The 17,095-nt window shown below is 43.7% G+C and overlaps 1 protein-coding gene across 1 annotated transcript; it reads right to left on the bottom strand.

Annotated features, from left to right (window-relative positions):
• Positions 1–1,501: 1,501 nt before the first annotated feature.
• On the bottom strand, positions 1,502–14,945 carry EPDR1 (ependymin related 1). The gene is made up of 3 exons (XM_053410034.1): positions 14,310–14,945; positions 5,548–5,756; positions 1,502–4,996 (listed from the first exon to the last, which is right to left on the bottom strand). The coding sequence occupies exons 1-3, from the start codon at positions 14,558–14,560 to the stop codon at positions 4,806–4,808; spliced, it is 651 nt and encodes a 216-aa protein (XP_053266009.1). The 5' UTR covers positions 14,561–14,945; the 3' UTR covers positions 1,502–4,805.
• Between the last annotated feature and the right edge of the window lie 2,150 nt (positions 14,946–17,095).

Here is a 17,095-nt window from a genome sequence, read left to right as displayed (position 1 = left end):
TGTACAGTTCTATGATTCTATGAATATCAGCCCTTGATGGCTATATACCAGCCCCAGGATGTGACTCTGAATACCAGTTCTTGGGGCAATAAAGACCACAGTTGTTCCATATGTCCCATCTGTAGGCCTCCCAGAGGCATCTGAGTTGTGAAAAATGGTCCTAGACTAGATAGGTCAGCTACAACAGAGCGCTTCTTATGTTATTTATAATATAACTGAGGATTTAAGATTTTAACGTTGTTACCTGATCCAAACCCTTGGGGTGGAACAGCCTGTGATTCAGAGAAATAAAAATTCCAAAATTGTGTTGTGTAAGGTAACCAGCCTCATATAAGCACTGGAGGAGGGTGGGTTATTGGGTTGTTGTTTTTATACTGATTATGTATTTTGTGGTTTTATATTTTGATTTTATTCTGTGAACTGCCCTGAGACCTCTGGGTATAGGGCAGTATATAAATTCAATAAATAAATTCAATAAATAAAATAAATTCTTGAGTCGAATTAAAGCATGAAAGGGGTTAAAACCATAGAGTAAACTGTCCTGCACGGCTTAGTCTGTGCCACTTCCCCTCACCGTGGAAGGAAATGGGCCACCAAGCCTTTTGTTCTCCCAGTTTGCATGTAAGTAAATATGTGAGGAGCTCTGAGCTGCTTGCTCCCGCCAGTCACATGGCTTTAACCATCCTCTTTTGTTTCAGTCAAGAACGGAGCCTGAAACCAGCATTTTCTCTATACCAATAGTTTAGGCACTTTTACCTTTTGTAACCAACCAACATTTAACTTCCTGTGCACCTTTATTCTGACCTTTGAAGAATTTGCTAAGTAAACTACTTGATCACTTACCGAATGTGAGGTCATTTTCTATTCTAGGGTAGTGGGAGACTTTGGAAGGAATTATTCAAACCAGGCATTTTTTAGTACAGTGGTGCCTCGCAAGACGAAAATAATCCGTTCTGCGAGTCTCTTCGTCTAGCGGTTTTTTCGTCTTGCGAAGCAACCCTATTAGCGGATTAGCGGATTAGCGCTATTAGCGGTTTAGCGGCTATTAAAGGCTTAGCGGCTTAGCGGCTAAAAGGCTATTAGCGGTTTAGCGGCTATTAAAGGCTTAGCGGCTTAGCGGCTAAAAGGCTATTAGCGGCTTAGTGGCTTAGAAAAAGGGGGGGAAGTGAAAAAAATCGCAAGACTCGCAAGACGTTTCTGTCTTGCGAAGCAAGCCCATAGGGAAAATCGTCTTGCGAAGCGCATTGAAAAACAGAAAACCCTTTCGTCTAGCGGGTTTTTCGTCTTGCGAGGCATTCGTCTTGCGGGGCACCACTGTACAATAGAAAGGGCACGTTTTAAAGGCTCTACAGTGTATATTTCCATACTTTCCTTTGCTACATGTTAAGCAACATTAAGTATCTGCTGGGGTTCTCTCACCAAACTTGCGTCTGGGCTTCCTAGGATCCAGACAAATGCAATCATCAGAAATCTGGACAAAGGATAAGTGCAACCTTCTCCATGCTTTCACACACACACCTTTATTTAGTTGGCAGAACAGAACTGAGAAATATATCCATGACTTGATTCCCTAGGTGAGAGTCTATATTGATCTTACCCAGCTCCCACTGCAACATTTTCAAAGGTGTTTGCACTATTCAAAGGTGTTTTATTCAAAGGTGCATAAAATAAACTAGCTAGAATGATTATTATGACAAACTAAGAACAATTATCATCAAGAGATAGGAACCATCATCTCCCTAATCTACAATATCATGGAGCAGTGGTGTATCATATGAAAACCATCACACACAAAAACTCAGTTCTATAGCTTTTAATCAAGATTCTTAGTACATTTTGCAACGTTAATGAAGGGGAGATGTTTTCTGTCTTGACAGAATGTGCTATTTGTTCATTTAATTTCATTTCACTTCTAATTTGTATACCGCCTTTCTATATTGCTACACACAAGGCGGTTCAAAAATACATTGGCCACATAGGTTAAATACAAATAACAATAATAATAATAATAAACATTAGCATTAACACGTTGGCTCATGAATGAGGAAATTATTAGTAGTAGCATCTGAAAAATGATAAACATTTGAGTATGTTTATTACCCATCTGCTTTCAGCAAATACTACCTGAATTTATGCGTCAATAACTTGACAGATTATTATATATGCTGTGCTGCTTAAGTTGTTTAGGGCAGGCCACTAACTTGTAAAACTATTTCTGTATTACAGCCGATGCCAACCAGACGCCCCACAGTATGTTCTGGTCTCTCCTTCCCATCATCCCCAGCTTCTTCTACTGCATTCTCCAGGAAGATCCTCTCCACCTCCATAACAATTAGCCTTGGAAAACAGGCTTCCCCCTGCCACCGCCCATTATCAAACTGCGGCAGGACAGCCTTTTGGGCAAGTAGGCACAGCACACAGGAAAGGCAAACCCCCAACAGATGGCTTTTTACAAACCCAATTGGTGGGGTGGGTGGGTATGTGTGGCCTCCAACAGAAGGCTTTTCACAAGCCAGAAACAGAAGCCCCATACTGCAGGCTAGCAGTTCGTCACCCTTGTTTTATATGGTACCTGTTTAATCTCCCTCCTCATCTACTGTCACAACCTCCTATCCGATTTTCTAGTACCACACCTTGGCCTTCTCACCTCCACCCAGAATTCTGCCACCAAAACCACTCGTCTCTTTTCACCTTCAGACCATGGAAGAGCCTTCCTGAAATCCTCATGGATCCATCAAAAGGTCCCTTTCCTTGCAATAAAAGCCACCGACGTCGCTGTTCTCAGTTGCCTGAAGGTTTCCTGCTATCTCAAATAACTCTGCCCTTTCTCTTTCTCACAGCTAAACCTCCATCCTAGACCACTTATCTGTGCTTTTCTCCTCCTTCAAATCTTTCCCCGAAAACACCTGTGATGGCAAAGCCAAGCATGTGTGACCAAAGTAAGCATATGCTCCCAATTACCCTCATCCGCCATCTTTATCCCCTCTTTCCCCCGTTTCAAATTTTAGATTGCTAACTGCTCAGGCTGAGGGCATGTCTTTGTTACTCCATAAAGTGCAATGGCGTTATATAGTAATACACACAAGCGTCATATTTAAAGGCACTGATAAGCACTCTCGTTTTGACCCTGTCTGATGCAAGAACGGACCCTGTTCTCTCCTCCCCTTCCACAACTTCAGTCAGTGCATGACTAGGGTTCAGGGTTGCGCCTGAAGCCCCATTTCCAACCTTGATGTGTTGAGCAAAAGGAATGACAGGTGCTATGTGCCTGGGTGTCATGTGCATGGATTGAATTTCCTTCATGCTTCCAGTGAACATGCGGAGACTGGGAGGAAGGCACAGGAGGCCTTGACCAATCACACACAGAGGGAAGAGCTACAGAAGATCTACATCAGGGGTCAGCAAACATTTTCAGCAGGGGGCCGGTCCACTCTCCCTCAGGCCTTATGGGGGGCCGGACTATATTTTGAAAAAAATATACTGTATGAATTCCTATGCCCCACAAATAACCCAGAGATGCATTTTAAATAAAAGGACACATTCTACTCATGTAAAAACACGCTGATTCCTGGAGCATCCATGGGCCAGATTTAGAAGGTGATTGGGCCGGATCCGACCCCCAGGCCTTAGTTTGCCTACCCATGATCTACGTCACCACTGATGGGTGTTTAGTTCTTATATGTACTAAAGGAGCTGCTTTCTTGACAAAAGATGGTCTTCTTTTCCTAGCCAGTAAGGGTAAATGACCCCCAATTTCATTGAGACGTCTAAAATAATACCGATGCTCAGCTTAGTCTGGAGCTCTGCAGACTGACTGCTGAGCACACAGAGGCCCCTGCAATTCCAAGAGCGCCCCCCACTGACTTATTTGCACCATACTTTCTCTGACGAAAACCAAACTCACACAAGACTTACAAACAAATGCCAACAAAATTAAAACAATCCTAAAAATAAAACAAAGCTAATGAATAGCAGCAGACTTTAGTGCAAGGGACTGTTGAACAGTTGAAGTTTGTTGGCAGAGGTTAACTACAAATAACTACAAAAAATACTATATATATATATTCATTGGGTGCAGTGCACTTGTATCCTAAATATATCTAATGTTGCCAAATATATATTTCTGACAAGACACCAGCTCTATAGGTTTTCAATGAGAGACTGTTAAACAAGTAAAGCAATCCTTTTTTGCATAAATTCAAAAGAACATTGCTTTAACAAAGCATATTTAATACAGGGTGCATAAATGAGAAGGAACTCCCATCAGATCCCATGAAAGCAGTAGAAGGTAGAAGAACACTTAGGCATCACTGTAGTATCACACCAGTCCCTTATTATATGAATAGTTATTCTTGATTTTTTCACCCCAAAAGCAAATTCATTTACTTCCAAGACGTTAAGGAAATCTCTCTACATAATCGGTTAATGGTGGCACGTTATGGAAATGCCTTCCCTGCTACATGTCATAAAGTATGCTCACTTCTCCAAAACGAGCAAATGCACATGATATTTTAATATGCTTTAAGAGCACAATGTGTCTCTTGGGAAATATAAGCAACAAGTTCTTCCAACAAAAATGTGGCAGCTAAAACAAATGCTTCACTGTTAAGTGTAGAATATGAGGACAATATTGGAATGAGACTCTGGTGGAGAGATGGGTTTTCTCACTTTTTCTAGTCAACGAGAGATCTCATTCCCAAAGCCCTCCATTCTGCAAAGTGCAACCACCATGTTAAGACATCAGCAGCTGAGGATTCATGATAACTATATTACATATGTTTGCATGTAGAAGCCAATCTCCATGATTAGCATTCATCGCTCATCTTGTTTGGTTGTGCTGTCTGGCAGGTGCTGGGAGGAGTGAATACAGATGGGTCACTTATCCCAAGCTTTAGATCAAAGAATCGGGTGGAGGTGGTCACACTGTAGTTCCTGGTATAGGTCTCCTGCACTGGGTAACAGTCTTTGACTGTATAAACGCCAACCCAGGTTTCAACTGTAACAAAGCACAAAGTATGAGTTTATATAGGGGAAGCATAGATAATTTTCAAGTTTTCATTATGCCAGCAAGAAGAAGTCAATTTTTTTTCCAAATGAAGGGTTAATGCTACAATCCTCAAACCCGTTTGGTCTGGAAATAACTCCCATCAGTTTCTGTGGGATTGCTTTGCAGAAATTCTTGGGAGAATTGTGGCCCCAAAAGATACAGAGACTTGCTTTAAATTTAAGCTGTTTTTCAACTTAAAAGTCAATGCTAATTGAGCTCTTCTTGGATCTGCAGAGGATTATAAACTTAAATTGCTTAACCAGGTATAACCACGGACAACCAGAACCCTGGTTACACACAGGCACTGGCGCCCAAAAATGCTATCTTCTCACAGCTAGTTACAACATATAAAATCATTTTAAACCATATCAAATGTCAAACAATACACCAATAACAACATGTTTCCCTTCTGTGATCCATTTCCATCAGATAACCTCTCTCTCTCTCTCAAAAAGAGAAAAGGCCCCTCCCAATTAATTTATTAACCAAAGTATGCTTACATTTCCTAGCTGGTTTTCTGTCAGACCATTCCTGTACCATAATTTGGTCCCCAGGTCCTCCAATGTAGTTCTGATCTTCGTAGGTTGAGTTGTCGGGAATATCATAAGGATCCCACGGCTCAGTCAAGGCAATCTTGGAACACAGCTTTGTCACTTGCTCAATCTGAAACATCACCGTGTCTTTATAGAGGTAGATATATTCAAAAAACCTGAAAGAAGCAGACCAAGAGCAAAGGTAATATCTGTGAATTCTTGGGTGTGCATCATTACGTGACAGATTGTGCACATCGACCCCAGAGATGGGAGCCCTTAGGAGTGTAGTTCTTGGGGGCGGGGAGGGATTTCAAATAGGAGAGTTTAAACACTGTTGGCGGACTACAATTCCAAGGAGTCTTGGGTCAACCCATGGACCAGCCAGATGGGCAGGGTTTAAATAATAAATTATTATAATTATATATATAATTGCTGCTTACTGCATTAATATTTTCATTTACGTAAACTGCTCTGTGAGTTTCACCTGAAAAGAAGTACCTAACTGTTTTCAATATATACATAACATTATCTGTTAATAACGCTTCCAAAAATATTCGCAAGCAACTGGTGCCTAAACACACAGACTTCCTTTACTATTATAGACTAGCTAAAAATACATTTCTATTTCAAAGAAACAAAAAGTCTAGTTTTAATTGTATTAAGGAAGCAGGTGTGAGTAAAAATCAAGAATGACACATTTATTTTTCACCCAAGGACAGGCCCAAGAAATAATAGCAAGGGGGACAAGACCTGTAAATAATATTGGTTTAAAAATATAGCCTGTCACTGGTACAAGCTCTCTCTTGGTCAGGGAAAGGTCAGTGAACCCACTGAGCGTGTTTAGATAACCCTAAGCAGATTTAAAGCACACTTTTATTATTTGCTAGATGACATGAATTCAAAAGCAAGTCAGGTAAAACCTAAAGAGCGAGACACGCATTGCACAGATGCAATTTTGAGCCTAAATAGTAGCAGGAAACTAGAAGGAAAGGTCAGTACAGTGGGGCATAATGAAGCAAAAGTTCAAAGACCCGCTCTTGGAATATCCAGTTGCAAAAACCCAGTATATTTTAAGACTGCTCTTCTGGCTACTTTTAAGTATCTCCCAATAAAGAAAATTGTCTCCCCACTCCCTCATCTCCTCTGAACTGGGCTTGCAAACTGGAAGGGAAATGGTGCAAAACAGGCCACAAACTACACTCATCAACAGAGTCCCACATAAACCATGACTATGTTTGTGCACATGCCAGACAAGTGAAAATATTGGTGATCCATTCTGGATCTTTCACAAATATCAGAATTTTTGTGGTAGAAGAAGCAGAAGAAGCGTGGGTTTCCCCGTACTGTACATTGTTCTCAATGCCCCTTCCACTATCTCCGTTCCTATCGTCACAGGTTAGCCACACGTGTGCCTGCTTCAGCTCAGAGGCAGCCCTATTCTCCGGTTCAAGAGAAAAGCTGTTAGGCAACCATAGCACAGAATCCTCTAACTACCTTCAAGCCAACTTAATAAGCACGATAAATGGGAAAATGGAGAGTTGGGGAATTAAACAACCAGTCAAGTAGAGGAAATTGGGCTGTAGACAGAGCTACAGGGTCAGGATTAGCAAGGGAGACCTCCATTGTCCAGTCCTACCCAACAAGGTACAGTCAAATCTGATACAGCCCCGTCAGAGAGTGTAACTTGAGAAAGCGTATTTTGAGCAACTGAAGGTTGTTGAATACCAGATTTAATGGTTTTCATCCAGTGATACTTAACAGTTTTACTCATTTTTAGCAACTGTATATTTCTCATTCATGTGCACCACACAATACACTTCATAGTCCTGAGCTGCAGACTAGGTTTTCTGATAATCACCAATATTATCTTTCCGCCTCTGCCTGAAGAGTTGAGCACCTCTTCTGGGGTTTCTTTCTGACGGATACTACAGGAAAGGACATCTTTGTATCTTTCCCTTGAGCTCTTTTCGGAGAACCTGGCGCCTTTGGAATCCTTACTCCAGATTCAATTTCAGACACATTCCTCCTATCGCCCATATTCCCCACTTCAATCAAAAGACCGCAGGCAACCTTTAAGCATCTCACTCTAGGTCTTCAGACACCTGCTACTATTGACCGCCTCCAGTTCACCACCCTTTCTAGGGGGAGTTCAGAAATCTATATTTACTGTGTTCCCTCTCCAAATATAAGGCGAAGACCATTTACTATAATCCCACCCATCAAACCACCCCAAAGCAAAATGCAAATCTGAAGACGAGGTGATTTGAATCAATTGGTTCAGTCGATTTTGGATTATGCTCTTAGTAAACAGAGTTAAAAGTGCGGCAATAAGCTCAATCTATTTTTAAAAATCATGAAGAGTGCAGCTCCCAATACACAGTGTGTCACGAGCATAGCTTGGGGTGGCTAACTTAGGGTTACCAGATGTCCCCAGTTCCTGGGGACAGTCCCCAGATTTGCAAATCTGTCCCCGGACAAATTCCGTCCCCAGAATGTCCCCCAATTTGCAAATCTGTCCCCGGGAAATGTGGCAGCGGCAGCCTCAGCAGCCCGGAGCCAGCCTGGTAGTACAGTTGGCTCTGGCTGGCTTCAGGAGCTGCTCACTGCTCGCTGCCGTGGAGCCCGCCATTTTTCCTCACCGGAAGTCCCCATATGATGTATGCATATGACTGCCGCTGCCAACGCCACTGCCGAAGGGGAACTGGGGACGTCTGGTGGTACAGATCTCCTGCCCCCTTCCCCCTTTGTTCTGACTGTTCGGGGGAGGCTCAGGAGTTGCAGGTGGGCAGCTGTTGCCCAGTTTCTTAAAAACTCTTTATGTTTCACATAAAGAAGGGCTTTGCACCTTTATACAATATACATGTGTGCTTGGGCCCAGGGTCTTTTGCCTCACCGTCCCCCCTACTGATTCCCTGTTGCTACTCAGCTTCAAAAAATAAAAAATAAAAGTGTCCCCGGATCCATTGAAAAAATGTGGTAACCATAGGCTAACTTGTTTGGCCTGAAAGTTGCATTCTTCTTCTGAGGGCTGCATGCCAGCAGTGGGTACTGCCACATTCTTCCATGCACTGTGCGCATACACACACATGTACAGGTACTCCTTACCCAGTTGCTCCATGCAGATCTGATGAGTGTTGCAGGGAAAATCTTCATCCCTGTTAGGATGCTGGGCTGGGCAGAGAGACCAGGTCTACTGTATTATTAATTTTGTGGCTGCCACCGAAATCAGTGGCGTTGGGGAGAAAAATGTAGTTTGGGGCTGGATTAGGCCCCCGAATCAGGGCTTAGCTATCCCTGGTGCAGATACTGATTTCCATCTCTACGTTTTTATTTTAGAGAGGATAGTGTGGGTTTTTCATTTCAGATGAAACCTGCTTGCCCTGCAGCTTAGTAAGTAAGTAAGTAGGTAAGTAAGTAAATTTTTATTTATACCCTGCCCTCCCTAGCCAAAACCGGGTCAGGGCGTCTAACACCAAATATCAAATACACAATCAAACAATTGATTAAAAATACAGCTTAAAAATTAGAATCAGGATAAAATTAAATGACTGCCCACGAATTACAACCATAGGGGTTGGGAACCTCAAGTATTCATCAGGGCCAGCTGTCCATGCTGGTCCCACATGTGCTGATAAAAGGGCCAAAGAGGGAACTTACAGGGTCTCATAAAGGAGGGGGAGAGACTGGGGCTGAGACTAGTGGCACCTTTCCGAAAGGACAGGCTGCATGTTGCAAGCAAGTGGTAACTTTCAGAAATAAGCATCTTTCTTTCTTTTTACCTCCAGAACCATGGCATGTCAGAAAGTGTGTGTGTACAAAATCCATCACATATTTAAAAGTTGTCTTTTGTGAGATACTTCCCACGCATAGAAAACTATTGTGTCAAGAAGGCTAGCCAGAAATCTTGACAGAGATTTCTACAGAGGCTGCTACACGTGATTCCCCCACATGCCCCTGATATCCTGAGAGAGCAATACAATGTGATATTTCTTTCACCTTGTAGACCAGCCCTTTCCCCATACATTATACAGACCTGAATATTGTTACTTGGACATCATCCGAGGATACCAGAAAGTTACTTGTTGTAAAATAAACACATTGTCCTGTAATGCAGTTACCCCAAGTGTCACACTACTTCAACGACCAGTAACCAACAGTTATACCTCCCCAGAGCCAATTTATATGATCAGGAGAATAATCGATGAAGACTGTATCACTTTGGAACGCGGGTGGCTCTGTGGTCTAAACCACAGAGCCTAGGGCTTGCCGATCAGAAGGTCGGCGGTTCGAATCCCCGCGACGGGGTGAGCTGCCATTGCTCAGTCCCAGCTCCTGCCAACCTAGCAGTTCGAAAGCACGTCAAAGTGCAAGTAGATAAATAGGTACCACTCCGGCAGGAAGGTAAACGGCGTTTCCTTGTGCTGCTCTGGTTTACCAGAAGCAGCTTAGTCATGTGTTTTTTAAAAAAATGTATATTTCAACATCTTTTTCATCTCATTATATATCATTTCCCAGAAGTTTTTTACTTTCTTACATTCCCACCACATATGTTAAAAAAAAAACCAGAAGCATTTTTACTTGGTATTATAGGTGAGGATATTAATAGACAAGATGTTAAATTGTTTTTATATGCAACAACAGCGGCAAGAGTATTGTTAGCCCAGAAATGGAAACAAGAAGAAATTCCGACGAAAGAAGAATGGCAGACAAAATTAATGGACTATGCAGAATTAGACAAAATGACAGGAAGGATTCAAAACCTGCGGGACCAGAGATTTACAGAAGATTGGAAGAAATATATGAGCTATTCGAAGAGCAACTGTAATCAACAAATTACGCTAGTAGGACTACAAGAAGTTTCGTAAGGAGAAATATATGAAATATTGCAAAGCAGAGAAAGAATAGAGATATTAGATATGAGATTTAAAGGTAATAATGAAAGTAAGAAACGTATATTAAGTGGATAGATTGGAAAATTTTCAGATGTGAATGATGAAAGTCAAAAAATTGTATAAGATGTAAAAGTATGTTTAATTAATGTTGAAAATGATATGTTAAAAAAACTAATAAAAATTTATAGATGGTAGATAGATAGATAGATAGACAGACAGACAGATGATAGATACATAGAAGTGGCTTAGTCATGCTGGCCACGTGCCCTGGAAGCTATACGCCAGCTCCCTCGGCCAGTAAAGCGAGATGAGCGCCACAACCCCAGAGTCGTCCGCAACTGGACCTAATGGTCAGGGGTCCCTTTACCTTGACCTTTTACTGTATCACTTTAGGCTGCAGATAGAGCTCTGTATGTTTGAACAATCCACCCCACAAACAAAAGAAACTTCACTTCAGACCTATAGAGGAAGACAAGGCAGAGGGAGAGGCTGAACCCTTCTCCCTGACATACTGGTTTTCAATGTGAAGGAAATGGGAGAGCACTCAAACATGCAACTCTACCAACAGCTTGGTAATCTTTTCCATGATTCAGCTGATTGTAGAAACTGTCCCTTGGAGCTAAAGAATAATGTTTTATTCAACTGCCAAAGTTTTAAGCAGTTGGGTTCTCTCAATTCTGCACTAGCGGGGATGCTGGTATTCCATTTCCTGCTCTTTCATAGTCCTTGCCACAAACTAATTCATGTATCTCTACCAGATTATGTGCCGAGCCAAATTGACTGATGTTGGAGAAAGCAGTGCCAGAGAGCTGGCAGATCTTCCATTAAACTGTGCAGAGTTTGTCCCATCCTTGAGTGCTTAGCTGGACAATGGCCAGAATGACTCAACATCTCCCAAGATCAAAGTTTTCCAGAACTGACTAGTATAATCATCAATAATGCTCCTCTTACCAAATTACTTTCCCTTCACAAACTGGTGAATTAAATCTACCACCCACCTTTCAATCATTGTTTGCAAAGGTCAAGAAGGAAGTTATGCCACCAGTTCACTTCACTTCAATTCCCCCCTTGATTTCCCCGCCATTCTGGGCCTCCAACGATGGAGTCTCCAAGGTAACTAACTTCTAGCAACCATACTACAGATCTACAATTTGGGAACCTGGTGCAAGTTGAAAGAGTGCCAGTGAAAGATCAGCTGCTCTTGAATCATCTATTTCATTCTTGGATTGGTGTGAACCAGGCATGTTCAACCAGTCAAGCGCGATCGACAGGTAGATCCCCGTTGATCCTGATCGATCGTAGGATTAAAAAAACTGGGGAATGAATGTCTCCGTCCTCTGCCCCCCTCACTCTGTCCCTCCGTCATGCCAAGTGGGCGGCAATAGGCATTTTCTCTTGGCGTTTGGGAATATGATGAGTGTTTTTAACGTTGGATGTGTTAGTTAATGGCACAGTTTTTGTTGAGTAATTTATATCATTTCCCCTTTAAAAAACAACTCTAGTCAATCCTTTCCAAAAAAAGCTCAACAACTCTGGTCAATCCCCCCCCAGAAAACTCTCAACAACTCTGGTCAATCCTCAATGACAATGGGTAGATCACTGACAGTTTTGTTATGCTGGAAGTAGATCGCAGTCTCTTGGGAGTAGGACGGGCCTGGTGTAAACAATAGTGCATTGTCTCTAGTAAGCAGAGGTGGGCGGTGTTCACACTTCTGCAGAGAAATATTGTGATCCATGGATAACTCTCAAGAGTAAGCAGCTGAAACTGGTAGGAATTGCTAGTAGTGTAGGAAGAATCGGCTTCTTCTACCAGGAGGCAAAAACCGCTGAGTCACAATTGAGCAAACAATATTTCAGATGTAATCCTAAGCGGCTGAAGTTAATGTGACATTTTCTGACCCAGAACTGTACACCTGAAGGAGCGTCTCCACCTCCACTCCACTCCACCGCCCGGACAATGAGGTCCAGCTCCGAGGGCCTTCTGGCGGTTCCCTCCCTGCAAGAAGTGAGGTTACAGGGACCCAGGCAGAGGGCCTTCTCAGTGGTGGCACCCACACTGTGGAACACCCTCCCATCAGATGTCAAGGAAATAAACAACTATCTGACTTGTAGAAGACATCTGAAGTTAGCCCTGTTTAGGGAAGTTTGTAATATTTCATGTTTTATTCTGTTCTTAATTGTTGGGAGCTGCCCAGAGTGGCTGGGGAAACCCAGCTAGATGGGCAGGGTATAAATAATAAATTATTATTATTATTGTTATTATTATTATTATTATTATTATTATTATTATTATTATTTACTGTACTTTTAATAGAGGAGAAACTATTTGCACCTTTTATAACACATCCTTAAACTTAAGAAACTTAAGAGACACCTGCTCACACACTGTTTGTTTTGAGAGGTACCTTCTGCTCTCCAGACATTTGCTGTTATATTTTCACTCCGCCATATGGTGCTTCCTTATCAGATCTGAAGGAAGACTGACACAAGTATGCTGGCGGCTTCTAGCTGTGGAGGCCTGGGAGGGAGTGGGGGGGGAACAGGCTAATCCTAGCCCTGACCCTTCCTGCGTCTGACCAGCCCATCACATTCTCAAATCACCAAGCTCAACATACAGCAGTTAATTATTCCATGAAATTTAATTATGGAATTTTTTTTTTATAACTCTCCGCTTCTAAATCTGATTTACTGTGAACTGCTTTGAGAACCGTTATTGCTGGAAAGCAGTATATAAATATTGTGAAACAAACTGCTTTGAGAGAAATATGCTAAATGTCAGAGTCATATATTAATTAGTGTGATGTGATTGGATGGACTCAGTTTTGCATCCGATGCATTTCTAAGTATCTATTAAATTATCAGAAAAATGTTCTGAATGGAAGAACTGCAGAAGCAAAAGATGTGGGGGAAAAAGACAAGTAATATATTTCAGATTATCCTGCAAGAACGACAGGCCTCTTCCTTGCTTGCTGCCTAGGGTACCAGAGGTACAAACTCAGAAGGGGAAAACTGGTTAATATTTTCATGTGTTGACTCTGTCTCTACAATAGGTGGACTATTGTGGTTCTGGTCAAAAGTAATGACACAAATATCTGTCACCATCATAAATCCATACATGGCCAAAATGGAACCATCCACACAGAGGCTTGAGGGAATCTCTAAATTTGCAAAAAATAGGCTTTGCGTGGGAGAATTGGGAGAGATCTAAGTGGGGTTGTGGGTAACTAAAGAAAAAGCCTAGTAAGTGTAGAGTCTTTCCAGTCACTTAGATCTCTACTGGGTGCATGGGTAAGGGTTGATGAAATGGAGTGTCCTGGAAAGGGGCGTGGGTGGCTGGAATCCAAAACAGGAGAAAAGCACGCGCGCGCGATTTGCTGCAATCTGCGCTTGTCAACAGCCTGTTCCACACCCTGCAAGATCTCAGCTACCCGTCCCTGAAAACACCGCCTGCGTTTCGGGGGCTCCACAGGAGCTCCTGCGCAAAACCCTCCCCGACTTGGGGGTCTTCACGAGCTACATTCCAACGACAGCCCCCCAAATTCAAGCAGCCTGCAGAGAAGAAGGGCAGCCCTGAGAATCGCGCCCAGCGTGGCCGGGGAACTTGGTGCGCTTGTGTCGTCGTTGCTCGGCCGGGGGATCGCGCATCATCCACACGCTCCCCTACGCAAGACAGCGGCAGGGGAGCCGCGATTGGCTGGTGGCAAGAGGATCCCCATCCCCACCCCACGGAAGGCGCGGCCAAGGGGGGAACAGCCCTCCCCGGAGCCCGCGCGGCGCGGCAGCTGCTGCGCCCCCGAGAGCGCACGGGAGAAGCTGCGCCGGGCGCGTTGCACCTACTTCTTGCAAGGGATGAGCTGCTTCCTCTCCTCCAGGATCCGCAGGCGCTGGTTCTGGCCGTCGTAGGACACGGCCGCCCGGGTGTTCCTGCCGGTGCTGTGGTCGTACACCACCGTGCGCCCTTCCCACTGCAGCGGGGCCTGGCAAGGCACGGCCGGCGGGGCGCTCGCGGCCGTCGGGGCCAGGCTTAAGGCGCCGCCAAGCAGCAGCGCCAGCAGCAGCCGCCGCCCGGGGAAGGCGCCCGGGGCCATGTCTCTCGCCGCGCTCTCCTGCAAGGGCGCCGGGTCGCTCGCTCTCCAAGGGCCTCTTCGGACGGCGAGAGAGGCTGGGGAGCGAGCGCGGGGCCGAGCCTGCTGCTGCTACTGCAACCAGCCGAGGGACGGGAACTGCAGAGGGAGCCCGCGGCAGCCCAAACGGGCACCGTCTCTTTACCCAACAAGCTCTCTGCTTCCTCTGCGCCAGGGAAGAAGAAGAGAGAGCCCTCGCCTTCCTCGGCTTGGAAAGGCAGCGAAACGTCGCCGCCGCCTCCGCATTGCGCTTCCTAACGGCCGCGGAGTAGAAGCGCATCTCGGTGCTGCGCCAAGAGAGGCTCCGGGGCTCCATCGCTTCGCGCGATTATTTTGGCACCAAAAGGGGTCCCGATCAGCCCGGACCGAGGCCGTGTCGGATGCAGTAGTCCTAACGAGGAAAACGAAATGCCTCTCTGCAATGTGTTGTCTCTGCGATTCCTTGGGCGTTCCTAATTGAACGATTTTTAATACACCCCCAACAGTATATAATCTGGAAACCGCACGTTGCAGAGCCAAAACTCAAATGTTGTTGTTATTTCTTAAATTTGTATGTGGCCCTTCATCCGAACATCACAGAGTGGTGCACAACATAAAAATACAAAATGAGAACACAAGATACAGTACACAATAAAAAGGAACCAAAACACCCCACTTCCCACAAACCCATTTCAAATGACATAGATGTTGGACCTGGGTGGTGTCTGTTTACCAAACAAGCTAGTCCTGGAACTAGTGCTTTGTCTGGGGGTTACGCAAGGGTACGCATACCCCTAAACATTTTGTGAATCTAAGTTTGGCCTCACTGAGGGGCAGTATTTCAATATGAGTAGGAAAATGGGAGTACCCCTAAACATTTTTTTAAAGAAAAAAAGCACTGTCTGGAACCAAACTCAATTTTGCCAATGAGCAATAATTTTTTGGCAGTAAAGCCCCTAGGACTTCCTTCCGAATAAATAGAGCTCATGCGTATATTTTTAGAGGGAAGGGTTCTGGTTCAGTAGAAGAATAGTGTGTTTGCTTTGCGTGCAGAAGGTCCCTGTTCCAGTGCCCAGCACTTGCAGGTAGGGCTGAGAATGCCCCCTGTCTGAAACTCTGGAAAGCCACTTTCTGCCACTACAGACCCGTTGTTCCCAAACTTCTTTCTCTGAGCCAGACTTTGAGAATAAAAATTTGCTCCCCCATTTTTTTTATTGATAAGAAACGCATCGGAAAACAAAAAGAAGCAACTCCTAGCAGTGCTTGATTTATAACACAGAACACAAGTACTTTATAATATGACCATGGGACATCCAGAAAATATAAAACAAGGCAGCTACATGAATTTTCTCAAAATATGATTATAAACGAGCCTCTTGCAAACGCACCATTAGTATGTGTACAAACTAATTTGAGACAAAGAAACTTGTCTCCTCATCAACACAAAGTCTTTCTTTTCTGATCTCTCATATTTGTCACAATTAAAAATCCCTGTTCTCAGCAATTTGTCTTGGAGAATTGTAGAATAAGAGCCAATGCTCTTGAAGAATGGTGTGGTTAGTTTCTGGTTGTGCACCCAGTGTGCCGTGCCACACCCTTTGAGAACCACTGCTATAGATAATCCTTAGCTAGGTTGACCCATGATATACAGCAGTTTCCTATGCTCTGTGTTTGGGATCCCACTCTAGTCTACGAATAGCAAGTCCAGAGAGCTTGGCTTAGTCTGCTGTAGCCAACACAACCAAGTCTTGTGGCACCTTATAGACTAACACGTTTATTATGGACCAGAGTGTGCTTCGTCAGATGCAGGAAGTGTTATCCTAAGTTGCAGCTATATAAACAGATTGAGGGGGTGGGGAATATTAAATAGTGAGGTCAGAAGAAAGGACAGATGATGTTTGCATCATTAACAGTGGGAATTCACAAAACCTTAATGGGCATCCTGCCATTGTTAACCCATACAATACTATTCTTACTACAGCTAGTACTTTGTACTCATAGTACTTGGCAGTACAATGGCATATGGGAAGTCCTAGTGCAGAAATGGAGTACCTGTAGTCCCCAGGTGTGTTGTTGGACTTCAACTCCCAACAGCCTCAGCCAGCGTAACCAGTGACGGCAATTGATGGGTGTCAGGGTCCAGCAATATCTACAGAGTCACATGTGAATATAAGGTCTTGACCAAAACCCATTTACAAGGATCTCAGTCCAGCTTATTTCACTGAGATTTAACTGCAAACAAATAAAAACCCTAAGTAGGCTCTTGGTTCCTGTGCAGTAAATAAGGTTTGTACATGCATCCTTGTTGACCTATATTTCATTGCCCAGCTTTCCTATAATGGGTGCATTTAACTTTAATTGAAAGGGTACAGTGTATCCAGATAGTTCTGCAACTATGCAGATCATTATTTCAGCTAAAGATTAAAAAAGAAGAAGATATGATCAGCAAATTCTCTTTCTGCTCCACGTAGCAGTGTTTGAGTTTGGTTTCCCCATCACTAGTGTCAATTTACATGTGGT

Source organism: Podarcis raffonei, chromosome 12 (assembly GCF_027172205.1).
Source record: "Podarcis raffonei isolate rPodRaf1 chromosome 12, rPodRaf1.pri, whole genome shotgun sequence".
In the NCBI taxonomy this organism is placed as follows: domain Eukaryota; kingdom Metazoa; phylum Chordata; class Lepidosauria; order Squamata; family Lacertidae; genus Podarcis; species Podarcis raffonei.
The sequence above is the reverse complement of the archived record's forward strand: the minus strand, read 5'-3'. Positions and strand labels throughout refer to the sequence as shown.